The 13,558-nt window shown below is 41.8% G+C and overlaps 1 protein-coding gene across 1 annotated transcript in view; it reads left to right on the top strand.

The window, feature by feature from the left end:
- The first annotated feature begins 1,990 nt into the window (after nucleotides 1-1,990).
- Nucleotides 1,991-13,558, top strand: part of SYNE1 (spectrin repeat containing nuclear envelope protein 1) — a 287,608-nt gene continuing 276,040 nt past the window's right edge. The window contains exons 1-2 of the mRNA XM_077175388.1: nucleotides 1,991-2,135; nucleotides 10,845-11,110. Coding sequence (XP_077031503.1) covers nucleotides 11,047-11,110 — 64 coding nt within the window. The 5' untranslated portion in view covers nucleotides 1,991-2,135; nucleotides 10,845-11,046. The remainder of the gene's footprint in view (nucleotides 2,136-10,844; nucleotides 11,111-13,558) is intronic.

The following is a 13,558-nucleotide window of genomic DNA, read 5'->3' as shown; positions in this document are numbered from 1 at the left end:
ACCTCTTTTGTAGGTAGCATTTCTCTTTTGAGGAAGAGTGCCCCAAATTCTTCAGTGCAAAAGACCTCTTCATGTCTCAGCTAAAAGCAGCAGCCTTTGAGGGTGCTATATATTATCAAATCTAATTGCCTGTCCTTTCAGAAAAGATATTGACACATATCTAAGAGGAAACAGTTTCAGATCCTGACTTTTTAACAATTAAAAGTAAAATATAAAAATTAATAATGACAAATACATTGTTCTTAGTATAGCACAGACAATTTTTTTCTAGCTGAGCTTTTAAAATATACAGTGGAGCATTTAGTGCTGAAATTGAAGCTTACACTAGCAAGAACTTTGCTGAACTGCTTCAAACAATAGTAGTATTACTATATGAGCTTTTGCAGTGAAGATGCTCTCATTCAGGTTAACACTCATATTCTTAACCTAGAAAAATAAGGTAGTATTTTCTGAAAGAGGCAGCAAAGTGAGGAATTTTTTCAGCAAAAAGATGTATGTAGAAAGGCAGAACTCAGAAACATGTTAGCATCCTCTTCCTTTGCCATTTTCAGTGCTGCAACTGGCGTGGGGTAAGGCAGAGAAGAAGGACAAAGAGGTAAGAAAAATTGGAAGAGAAAAGCTTTTCAGTTCCCTTCCTGCACACCCTCCCCCCACCCCAGACCCCAGAACACCACCCCTTCCTCCCCCCCCTCCCCCCAAACCAACCAAACAAAAAATCCACAACCTTACAAAAGGAGAAAAATTTCAGGCCCAATATGCCTGGTTACACTCATTGTCAGAAAGAGGTAATTTTTGTGGATGGCTGGAGGCGACCTAGATATGTGTATCCCAGTTTCACGTGAATTCTTGCTGTAGCTCCTGGTATGTCTGCTTCTTCCACACTGGCTCCAAGTGTGCAATCCATAACTGCAAAGTGTTGAGATAGGTGCCATAATTGTAAGTGTTCATATCACGAGGGTAGCACCAATGTTACTATGACTGGTGCTAAAGGACAGGGTGATGCTGAGTAATCTCTGCTGCCTAACTCAGATTTTATCCATCCACTCAGTAAACACCCTGCATGCTAATGTTGTAGAATCACTGCAGCACTGCCAGAAACGATGAAAACTAAGAGGTTCATTGGCACTGCTTCTCTCAACTTCTCCATTTCAGCTCCAAATGAGTGGGTTTTTTTCCCAATGACACAGACCAGAGATGATCCATCTCTTAAGCAGAAAAATATCTTTCTGTCTCCTGCATGAAGCTAGCCTTAATGGTATCAATTAAAATGAAGCAGGGAAAAAGCAAAATTAAGTCACAGGGATTGTGCAATGTCTTTGGAAGAGGCAGAATCGTGTTTTATGCTGGGGGCACAAGCACTGTTGCATGGTTAGCGTGGTCTGAGCTCGAAAGTGGCAGACCGTCTTGCCAGCTCCTTTGAATATTTCTGTCCTGCTGCTGTTATGTAAGAGCTGCTGTCCCAGTTTGCTTGTGCAGCTCTCTGCCTTATGCGTGATGATGCTCTGGAGCCTACGCCAAAGGTAATGCCCTACAGCACGCTCTACATTGCAGCAAAAATAATAATAATAATAATAATAGTAATATAACTAGTAATAGTAATTAGCAGCGACATCTCGATACAGTCGTTCTCAGGAGTATTTCGGCTACTCGCCAGAACGCACTTCGGGGGTGAGGCCGGTGTCTTGTCCTACGACTCCCCGGCACCGCGGTCATCGCAGCCGCCCCCGGACAAGCTGCCCCGGCTTTGCCGCTGCTGCTGCAGCCGCGGCGGGGCGGGGCGGGGCGCGGCCCCCCCGCGATGCGCGCAAGGACAGCGGGCACCGGGGCACAGGCTGCAGCCCGCGGGCGGCGGGGCCGCGCACCGGCAAGCGCCGCAAGGGTACGGCACACGCACCCCCGGCACCGGCGAGACCCGCATCCCGGCACACGCACCCCTGGCACCGGCGAGACCCGCATCCCGGCACACGCAGCCCGGGCACACGCAGCCCGGGCACACGCACCGCGCTCCCGCCCTCTCCCCACCCCCGCACCTGCTTCCTCGCCGCGGGGCGGGGCGGCGGGCGTGTTGTGCTCGGTAACCAGGCAGCTGCGCCGGGCGCTCCGAGGCGCGGAGCAGCGCGGTGCGCAGGGCTGAGGTAAGGAGCGGCGGCGCGGGGCCGGGGGCTCCCCGGGGCTGGGGATGTGCGGCGGGGCCGCCGCTTCGGTGAGCCCGCGAGTGGCTGGAGCGCGGCCGGGAAGAAGGGGGTCCCACGGGGCAGCAGCCTCTGCTCGCTACTCCCCAGCCGCCTCCTGCCCCCCTGTCTTAAAGTGAATCCGAAACTCCGTGCCGTGGTTGCGGAGTTTGCCCGTGTTCCGGGGTGGGTTTGAGCTTTTGCCCTTTCGGAGCGGACAAACCCGGCGGAGGGCTGTGGTGGTTCTCCTCCTGAAGTGCACGTACGTGTGTGTTGCAGAGATAGCCAGTTTTCTGCTCAGTCACACGCTGCAGGCCAAAACGTAGTTAAACCAAAGGAAATGTGACTATTGATGGGCGCTCCCGGGAAGCCAGTTTTAGCCTGGGTTCCACGCAGTGATGGTGCAAAAAGGACAAGTGCACCACGACAGAGATGCGTAGAGCCCACATGTTCCCTGGCTCGTGTGGTAACTCCTTGGAGGTAAGACCGTCTGAAATACTCACCGACAAGGTTGTTACTAGGATTTTGACAGTCGTATTCATGCTGAGGAGAAGTGCTTTTAAGGAGTGTTAGTAACCTGCTACAAAAGACCATATATTGGAATTTGATGAGGAAATGCTTATGTAAATCGTCTGTGTGATGGTGAGGGTAACTCCAGTGCGTCTGGCTGTGAGGGATGTATACCTATGTGGCTTGTAGGGAAATAGTATGTGGTGTTTCTGGCTGCCTGCCAGAACTCTTCTAGTGCGGAGCCTGTTGAAGGATTCCTAACAGGCACACGCTTTCCTGTAGTAGTACTAGTGATGGGCTGTCTGCTCCCTGTGCTCTCTGAGAAATATTTTTGTGATTCTTGCGTGCACTTCAACACTAAACAGCTCCCAAGCTGTAAATGCTGATGGGCTATGTTAACATATTGCCACCAGACAGGAAAAAAATAGGGTGCAATGACATTTTGGATGGTAAACAGAAAGGCTTTTTTGTTTGTTATAGTAAATGTTTGTTGTGTGCTGAATGACATTAAAAAAAACACCTGCTTTCTGAGGTACAGTGTTAAAATTTTGGAGTTACTTCTTTTCTGGTGAGAGTCAGGCATTGCCATTTGCAATGTTTCAGACAGATGTTTTGCCCTGAGAAGGGAGCTCTCCAGAATGACCGTGGTGCTGCGTGTTGCAATAATTAAATTCTCATCTTTGCAAACCCTGTTAGATGTGAATGTAGAAGGAATAATCCCTAACTTCCCACCTGTTCCTTTAATTCCTGTTCATTGTGTGCTTTGGCTTGTTTGTTTAATATTACCTTCAAAAATAATGTATGTCAATGGAAATTCCATGTTGCTGAGTATAAAATACCAGTGCTTATGTATTTTGCAGGTGAATCCAAATATGTTTGAGATTTAAAAAAAAATTATTCTATTTTTACTTTAGGCTGTTGTAATAAGTTTCAGTAGTGACTTGGACTGCTGTAATTAATACAGACACAAGAAACTTGTAATAACTGTATGCCTTCATGCACTATTACTTTCTCTTTATTAAATGTGAGAGTCCTCAGTGATGTTTTTTTGGGAACTTAAGAACTTCACAGGAGCCATGCAGAGATACACAGCACACTGCTCAAAGAAACTAAGTTTGATACTGGATCAGAGAGGGCAGAGGTGCATAGGGAATGAACAGCACTCTGTTAAATTTGGAGAGAGAGTAAGAGTTCCTGGCAATGAAGAGGCTCTTCCTGGGTGAGGCACTGAACAAGGCATGAACCTTTCAAGGCCAGCACAGTGACAGTGATTGCTGGGGGTCTACAGAGCTTTGGTCCCAAGAGGAATGTACATACATTCACCCTTCAGACATGACACCACATTAACCCACCTCAGTTATGCTGTGTTAAAGGAAGTCAGCTGTGGCTCAATTTTTTTCTTATCAACTACTGGCAGTAGTTATTGAGAAAGTACATATATCAAATGTAAACAATTGTTTTTATACTTACTCCTTACCATAGCTAGTGACAAAACTTTAGAGTTCTTGTGTCTCCTTAGAGGTCATAAAACTAACAGCAGTGGTGTACATCTGAAGTGAATGGACTTTTGGCTTTGTTTCACCCAGAGGCACAATATAAAGGGAAAACCAGAGGGGTTTCTACTTTTGCCTTCATTTGGCAGTTGTCTGCCACTTGCTTATAAGTTATTCTTATGGCAAAGTTTCTTGCTTGGGAGATGTGCAGGAATACCAAAGAACTGACGCTTTCTTGCTTATCTCAAACTTGTTTTGACCCACCCTTTCCTGAGATGCTTCAGTGTTTTCTATTTTAGTGGTCCTTTTTATTTTTCCTCCCACAGATGTACCTCTGCAATGGTCTTGTGCTATAGGTCATGTTACGCCACAGAATTCCTAGGTGCCATCAGAGTTAAACGAGAAAATCAGAACAATTCTCCTACCATTAAGTGGCTCACACTTCAGATGTGAACTTCACTCTGTCCTATTTGCTTGTGTATTGTGACCTCTGATCTTAATCTCACCCTGTCTTTGTCTCTGCAGATAGTAAACTCTTTTAGGCAAGGATTATATCCTGTGTTTGCAGAAGGTAAATGAGCTACTGATCCCAGTCTCCTGCTATTACCAACAGCTATATGACTGTAATATATTCCTGCACAATTTCAATAACAGGATTACTAAATTGTAGTTTAGGCTGTCTTTAAATTTTTATATCAATAAGTCTGAATGACCTTTCTTTGCATGTATCTAAAAATGTATGTTCTGCCAATTTTCCTAAAAAAAGCAAGTCTCTGCCTTTTATTTTCTCTTAGAACAGTCTGTATTTTCTGTTCAAATGGAATTACAGCTTTCAAGACAAGAATCACATCATTAGATTTTCATCCATCTTACAACAATACTAATAAAAAGTAGATAATAAAACGCTCACTTGCTGAAATGTAAATACATGCATAGCTATGTGCATGACTAGGATCCTACAAATATTTTTTAAATACTGGACTACAGTGGTAGGTAAAACATAAAAGATTGTGTGCCATATATGCCATAGATCTAAATTTCAGATGGGCAAATTACCTTGAACTTGCAAATTATTAATAGCTGTTGCAAGAGCTTCACGCTTCTGCAGAATGAAAAACTTTTGTTCAACTCCAAGATATGCTTAAGGATACCTAGATGAACCAAAATAATCTGGAGTTCCAGAAAGGATCTAAATCTCTCTCTCTGCTGCCCCACATTCCCCAAGAAAAACAAATTTCCATACCTCCAGGTAGTTACTGCACATTTAGTCAGTATGAGGTTGGATGGTCAGTGAGAAAGAACATTGTGTTTCAGTGTTCCTGTTTCAATGCATTTTTTTTGTCAGTAGGGAAAGGAAGCACAGATTGACAGTGTTGGTATTCAACCATCAAAAACACCTTTCAGAGCCAAAACTGCATTTTCCATGATCTTATGTGGTGCACAGTTATGTCCCATTGCCTTTGGGAAAGTTCCAGTATCCACTGATACACTTCTGCTGCATTGGGTTTAAGCGAGCAACTGCAAACTTGCAGGTCAGCTGTCAGAAAAAATTACCAAAGGGACTCCTCTGTTGGCCTGGATTTTGGAAGATCAGTGAGGAGATGCTGCATTTTCTCTGAGGAAAATATAAGAACCCTGTTGGATCACTCTACCCCACTTCTTCATCCTAGCTCTGAATTTTGTATATCCAGTAGGCATCAAGTGCAACTTCACAGATGTATTCAAATAAATTTACAAATGGATTCTCAATATGTAATCTATGGGTTATCAGTATCCTGGAATGAATTTTATTGAGTTTTTCCACTTTTAACTTTGAGTTTATTTAAGAGATGCTGCTTCCGTTTTTTGTCTAGCCTTTGTCTATCAGAAATGTCTTCAGTGGAAACATCAGTATAATACTAATTGAAGCAAATTAATCTCCCCTTGGTCTTATTTTCTATTTTCTTTTTACTTATGTGGCTAAAACCCATTTGCTTGCTGTCTTTATTTCTCAGATGGTCTTTTAGCACATCTCTCTTCAAGCCTGTATTTGGCACACAGTATGGCAGTGCTCTTCACTTCTCATGCTCTGTTTCTGCCCACTTATTTCTGAATGATGGCTTTTCCAATTACATCTGTTTTTGTTCTGTTCTGAACAGGTGTAAAGCTGCTAGACTTTGGATTCAAAGAAAGCCCCAGCCTGCTTCACAGGGGAGGCACTGTGCTTTTCAGTCTAATTGACTTCTCTGCTGATTTCCCTTTTATTTATTTTTTAAGCACTGTGTTTGTAGATCATCTCCCGACCTGCTCAAATGCTTTGGATTATTCTTGTAATATTTTGGACAATGTCAATCACTTCTTTAGTTGGAGCTATTTTCTATTGATTAGCATTTTCTTCCCACTAACAACTAACAGCCAACCTTAAACCAGCTGTTTTTCTGACTATTTGGTGTTTAAAAACGCAGTTATAACCTCCAGAAAATTCTGGTTCCTATCTTTCTGTGAGTCATTCCTGACTGGCAGGAGGCTCATTGCTGCCTCATTGCATCTGTTCCAGTAGTGTCTATCAACCTGGCAGCATTTCCAAGACCTCTTCTGTTTCAGAAACAGAATCTGTGGATCCAAGTGGACTTCTAGCACTGCAGCAGTAAACCAGGCTTGGAAACTATTTTCCTGGAATTTTTTTCTCTTTATAAGTTCTGTGCAGCTCTTGCTTACCGGGGAAGTCTGCCTGCCTATTTGTTAGTATATAATGGCACCCCAGCACTTGACCTTATTTCAGTTGCTCCTCACATTCTGTTCAGTTCATATGCTATGGTTATTTTAGTTACTCCACTGTATTTCTTATATCTGTGTAACATTTGATTTGTAAATGTCTTCTAGCTGCAGGACTTCCTTGAATTTATTACTCTGTTTATTGTCCTCTCAAATATCTCTTTTTGAAATGTCCCAGATTAGAAACATCCTTTCACTGCCTGCCCCTGTCTATTTCTTGCTCTCTTCAATATCTTTGTTTATTATTTGTTTGTCCTTGTTTATCTGGAGTTTCTTTATCTATTCTGGTGCTATAATGGGAGTTTATAGAAGTCTAAAACAGTATTTTCAAGTACAGCCATACTTTCACATCAGTAGCTTCTTCTCCTGGCTGCTCTACGTGTCATCAACCTGGTGTACCGGGAATCACAGAATGGTTAAGATTGGAAGGAACCCCTGGTGGGGTCATCTGGAATCTGCAATTTGTGGCAACATGAAGTGGAGTCAGAGAATTGTTTACCTCCTCTTGGTCAGGTTTATATTCAGCCCTTGTTGCACGTTGCATATGTCGCCTGCACCTAGCGGATGTCTCTTTGTTTTTCTGGAACCACACTGCTGACAGGCAGGTCTGTTTGCCTTTAATATGTTTTGTAAACTTTCAAAGATAAATTACAATTGGGTCTTGCCAATGCTATTCTAGTTTTACCAATAAAAGGAAAATATCTTTTCTAGTTTAAAGTGCTCCTGAGCACAATGAGAAAAAGAGGGTTAAATAGGGGACCCAGAAAAGTTAACCCACAATAGATGCGGTGTTTTTCTTATTTCTTCCATAGCACAGATGTCTCACTTTCCTGGCATTTGAAGAGAGGAACAAAATATTCCAGAGAATTGTAAACTGCAATTTAATAAGTCCTAATGGCTCTTGTATGAGAGAAGTTCATGTTTCCTCTTTTCATCTAAATCCAGAGTACTGGTATATTAATATAAGAAAATGGTGTCAGTGTAACTTTTTCCATTAAATCCAGAAAAGAGGCAAACATAATAAAAGATTTACCTAATTTATATGCAAACCCTGTTTCACTCTTGTGTGTTGATTCCATGTATGTTCAGATAAAAAAAAAACAACAAAACAATAATTTATAATGAATAATCACTTGTTGAATGCTAAAAATGGGGATAGCTCATATTCAGGGCTAGCTTCAGGTTTATTTCAAGTGACGGCTTATAAGATTTAAGCCATGCACTTTATTAAAAACCTGTGTATTTTGAAAACATATCCATCTGAAGACACAACTTTGTGTCTGACACACAAATTTAAAGTCATTCCATTTATTAAAAATTACTTTGTGTAGCAACTGTGCAAATAATTAAGATTTTAATGCTTAAAAATCTGAAAAAGGTAATCTTTCAGCAGGAAAAAATATTTTCTTGATGGCTTTAAGTATTTGTAAAAGCCATGAAAAAATCCTGTTCTACATTACATTGAATATGTGACTGTCCACATAGGATTTTTTGTTCTGTGAAACAGAACATTTTCTCTTCTGTGAAAGAGAGGTGAGAAGGGTGCATGAAGCTTTGTTTCATCTGTTCTGCTGGTGTTTTGCTGTGTTCTGAGCTGTGGTTTTCTGCCTGTGGAGGTGACTAGGCACATGAGAATCTTTCCTTCCTACCTGTACTAACTTAGTGTCACCTTTAAATGAGTTAATTCCCACTGTTTGCAAAGGAGATTTTGAATGAGCAGCCATATTTAGAAGCTCACATTCTTCTTATGCAGCATATAATTTAATATCAGCTAAATAAATTATTAATTGCAAGTCTGCCATTTATTGTGCAGAGTGACTCAGCCTGCTGTATGAGTATATTGAACATACATCTTCATAACACTTTTCCAGACTCTCTTAACTTGGACTTGGATCAGCATGTTCCACAGCTCCTGTAAATCTGCTCCTGTACAGCTGATTTATGCCAGCTCTGTCACAGTGTGAGTGAAACTGGTGTTCTGATATTGTTACTGCTGTTAGCCAAAAGTCCAATCAGATGAGACATTTTTAATACCCCTTATCCCTGCCCATAAATTAGTCTAGCAGCTTGCTAGCAGAAGTGGCTGTACCCAGCTTACAGTATTGCTCAAAATGTTAGCAGTGCCACTGCTGCAGAAACAAGGCTACATGTAACCCACTGTGTTACAAATATTCTGGTTTGGATGAGGTTAGGAAAGCTGATGTTTCATTTAAATATTGCAGCGGAAGCAAAGTTCACCAAGCTGTCATGTGTGAGCACAAGAAACAGAAATCCTCCTCCTGCTCCCCATCCACTCAGTCAGGCACTATTTGGTGTGCTGTTGCTGATGCTCTCTGCAGGGATTTCGCAACACCAGGGGACCATCAGCCCAAGCCAGTGTTGCCTTGGTGTCACCTTCTCATGCCTGGTTGACACAAGCATGAGGCTCCTGCCAGGGTGCCTCTCCATGCTTGGGAAGTGGTGACTGATAGGCAGAGTCCCTGTGCACCCCAAGAAGTGTGTGGGGCAAAGCCTGGAAGGTGGGAAGGGCTATGGAGGGGAAAAGGCCCTTAAAGGAAAGAGCAGACACACATGTGTCTGCACAAATATGAGCATCCAGGTGTCATGTGAAGTGTAGACATATGTAAAAATAGCAGCAGTGTGTCTGGAGTAGGTATTAGCACCACGGGGGCCATGGCGTGCAAGAGAACAGCCCAAAGACATGGGTGGACTTTGCAATCTGTTCTGCCATGTGGCACATCAGAAGTGTGCTTCCCTCACCTCCACTGATCTAAAGCCAGCTTGGGGCTGCTGATCTGAGCAGCATTTAGGTCTGTAAAATACAAGGTAGACATACAATAAAAGACATAAATAAGAGGGAAAGCAGGATGTGCCTTGGGTCAGGCATGGTTTGAAGGTTAGAAAAGGAAATGTTGAAATATCATTTCCTCTGGCTGCCCTTACATGTTGACACAGCTCCTTTGGGACAGTTCATCGTGCCTGAAGCTGTGCAGCCTAAAGGCTTTTCTGATAATGGAGGACTCTATTCTCTGACAGACCTTGGGGCCAGGAAGAGAGGAAAGTGTACAACACGAACCCATTCACATTTGTGATATTGATCAGCTGCATATCATCTTGAATTTGGGGTGCACCCAGAGTGTATGGTATGAATCCAATTATTCTTGGTGTCTGTACATTTCTTCTCAGGAAAATCACTGCATACATACATGCACTTGTTCCTCAGAAGATAAGAAGTCATTGATAGCATTATCTGTAGAATCTAATTAGGTTATTTTTAGACCAGATTTATAGTCACATAGATTTTTATTATAGATGCAGAATTGTAGCAGTGTTCATGTAGCAGTTCTAGTTCACAGCTTTTGATGTTAAATGACACAAAAGATAGCATCATTATACAAAAAAATATAAATACAACTGTATTTAATAATGAAGTATATTAATCTCAATATTTCAAAATAGACCACATTGTCAAGTGGAGTTAGGAGTTATCCTGACCAATGAGCTTCTGTACATGCTCCTTCCTACAGTGGTGAAATAGAATGAGAGCTGTACAGTTTTTGGATTTTTACAAGTGGTTTTGTTTTTCTTTTAAGCTTAATAGTCTCTATGTTAAAAAGTATTACAGCATTACTTTTAATAAGTATAACATTATTCTTATTTCTAAATAATATCCACAAGCATCCTTGGGAAAGCATTGATGTCTGGTGCATTGCCAGTTGTGTTTAATGATTTGTTTTTGAAGCTTCACTCTGCTTGATGATTCCAAGCAAGCTTTCAGCATTAATTATATTTCTGCTTGGGACGTACTGCTAAAACATAAACCCTTTACCTGTTAAGATAGCCATTAAAACTCAAACTCCTTAGTTTTTCAGAGCTGGTGAAAGTTTCCTCTAAACTTTGGTACTTTTTTTCTCAGGTGTTGAAGTTGTTTACCATTGCCTTGCCCCAGCCCTATGGGGGCCAGCGTTGGACTGGAGGTGTCTGACTGGCCCGGGGATGCTCTGCCACGGCTGAGGGTTGAACGCTAAAAGGAAACTGTCCAAGATCCTCATCTCACTGAGCTTCACAGCTTGGAGGGAGAATTCTGTTAGGGAAAGCGGACTCGCTGCAAAGAGATCATGGCTTCATCCCGACTGGTGGCAAGATCCAGAGACATTGCCAATGTCATGCAACGGCTTCAAGGTAAGGGACTGACGTGGGCTGGCACTCTCTGCCCTGCCCTTGTAAATGCAAGTTCCTATTTTCTACTATACTGAACAGTCAGAACAATATCTCTGAAGTTTAGTAACTGTTCTCAACTTCTCTATGGGGTGTGCTTCTAGTATATACAAAGGGCTGTGATTATATGTCTCCTTTGGAGTAGCATTAGCAGTGATGGTTCAAAGCAGTTGACATGAACATGGGACAGTACACTGAATTGAAGCTTATGAGACTGGTTTTGGTTCTGTTTCCCTCGAGTTATCTGATGTGTGTATCAGGTTTCTCATAGAAAAGAGAATAGAAATTATATTCATCCTTTTCTCACCTACAAAGTCATCTGGTAGATATTTTATACTGATAAACTAATATTTATTAGTTTAGCAATGAGGACTGTGAATTATTATATTGTTAAGCATTGAAGAGTTCATAGCTCAGTGAGCTTATTATTAGTCCTGAAGTTGATGACCTTTTAGATAACACATCACAGGATGTCTTTGCAATATTCTTTGAGTATTCATTATGGTTTTATGTTCCTATAATATAGCATTACTAAATAAATCTGTTGTGTTTTCTTAGAAGTTATACATCTAACTGCTGCTAAAGGATTGCATTTGAATTTTTTCTTAAATTCAAATAATGATATTGACTAGAAACAAATTGTCAGTGCTGCTGTAGATTTCACTCCTATTAACTTTTAAACTCAATCATAAATCCCTGGCCTTCTTTCCTCTACAGACTAGTTTCCGCTGACTTCAACAAAAGCTTGTATGCACAGAACCTTTGATACCCCCTTCTGCATCCTCTAAATCTGGAAGCTTAATCTCCTCGTGGGTTTTCCTTCCATTTATTGTTTTTCGGTTCAGGAGATCTGAACTTAGCTTCCCAGCCACCAGCTACTACTAGTACCAATGATTTCCATGTAGCCTCAGTAGATAAATGGAAGAGTATGTTCTATTCAGGCCTGCTACAGCACTTCATCAATTCCAACATGGTTCTTCTTGATTTTCTTCAGCCTTTTGTGCATTTACTATATGTTCCCATTCTGCTTTTATGTCTGCTAATTCTTAAACCACAATGTTGGACACCTGTTCAAAGTGCCAACAAACATTGAGTGAGGAAATATTTTGTGCTCAGAGGATTTATGGTTTAATTAAGCATTAGACTGAGACCCTCCAGGTAGATTTGAATGAGACTCTGCAAGGGCACAGTGAGGCAGCCTTGCCCACAGAGCAGGCAGGGGTCTTGGGACACAGTGTGTGTACATCACAGTGTGTATAGGATACCATACATTTGTATGAGCTCATGTTCTTAGTAGGTATTCTAGAAAAAAAATACTGAGAGACTTGAAGCAAGAAATGAAATAGTTATGAAACTGTGAGACCTTCTGACGAATATGAAGAAATGCATGAGAGAAATGTACTCAAAATTATGGGGACATATTGAAAAGGAAAGCATCAGGGAGCTGAGCCGTGTTCAGGGAGGATTATCCAGGCTGGTACTCTGAAGCAATGTATAAGGAGGATGCTGCAGAAGGTATTTACAGAGCGTGGGGGCCATTAATTATCAGACTGTTATGTGCTAGCTTTCTAAACATCTGAAAAGCTGTTGCTGACAAAATGGCTGTTCTGTTCATTTGCATTTTGGGATTTTTTACACTTTATATATTTGGCTCTGCTGAAATCTGATACATAGTTCAGTGTGCTATAATGTTTTTATATTATTTTATTTTTGGAAATTACACAAAAATAGTTACATGAATTCTGAAGTGAAGACATTTGAAAAGAAAACATATGAACTAAAGGGAAATTTGGCATTGCATGTTAATTTCAAGTTGTACCTGTAACTGGATTATTTGCTTCTCAGATGAAATCAGCTCTGCTTGGTATTGATGGGATCTGAGTTTTGCTGCAGATGCACTATTTCAATAAATCACCTGTGCCAAAGCTAGAGTGCTTGGAGCCTAAATCTTTTTTTAGTCTGTAGTTCTGCATTATGGATGAGCAGGCAGTCTGCACTGCGACTACCTAAGCCCTTGTGTATTGAGGTTGCTCCACCTTTCAGAAATTACAGTCAGCTGAAATTGGAGTAGATGGGCATAGGAGCACAGAGATATTTCTTGGTGTGTTTGTGTGGCAGCCCAGAGTCAGTGCAGAGCTGGGTGCACAGCTCAAGGTGAGAGTGGAACTGACAGCATTCAAGGTGTAACAGGAATGGCACTGGTTTGGGGGATCCTCACTCAGTGCAGAGCAGTAGTTGTGCTTTACAACACCTATTTTTGTACCTGGCTGTAAGCTGAGGCAGGAGAGTTCTTCTTGTGTGATACTGCTTAGACAGCGCTGCAAGATGTCAGGGCTGGAAATTCATCAGCACTGAGAGGTAAAGCAAGCTGTGCTCCCTCCTCCACATTGTTCTCAAATGTGCCTCACGGGT

Source organism: Agelaius phoeniceus, chromosome 3 (assembly GCF_051311805.1).
Source record: "Agelaius phoeniceus isolate bAgePho1 chromosome 3, bAgePho1.hap1, whole genome shotgun sequence".
Taxonomy (NCBI): domain Eukaryota; kingdom Metazoa; phylum Chordata; class Aves; order Passeriformes; family Icteridae; genus Agelaius; species Agelaius phoeniceus.
Note: the sequence above shows the minus strand (reverse complement) of the source record. Positions and strands in the feature narration are given on the sequence as shown.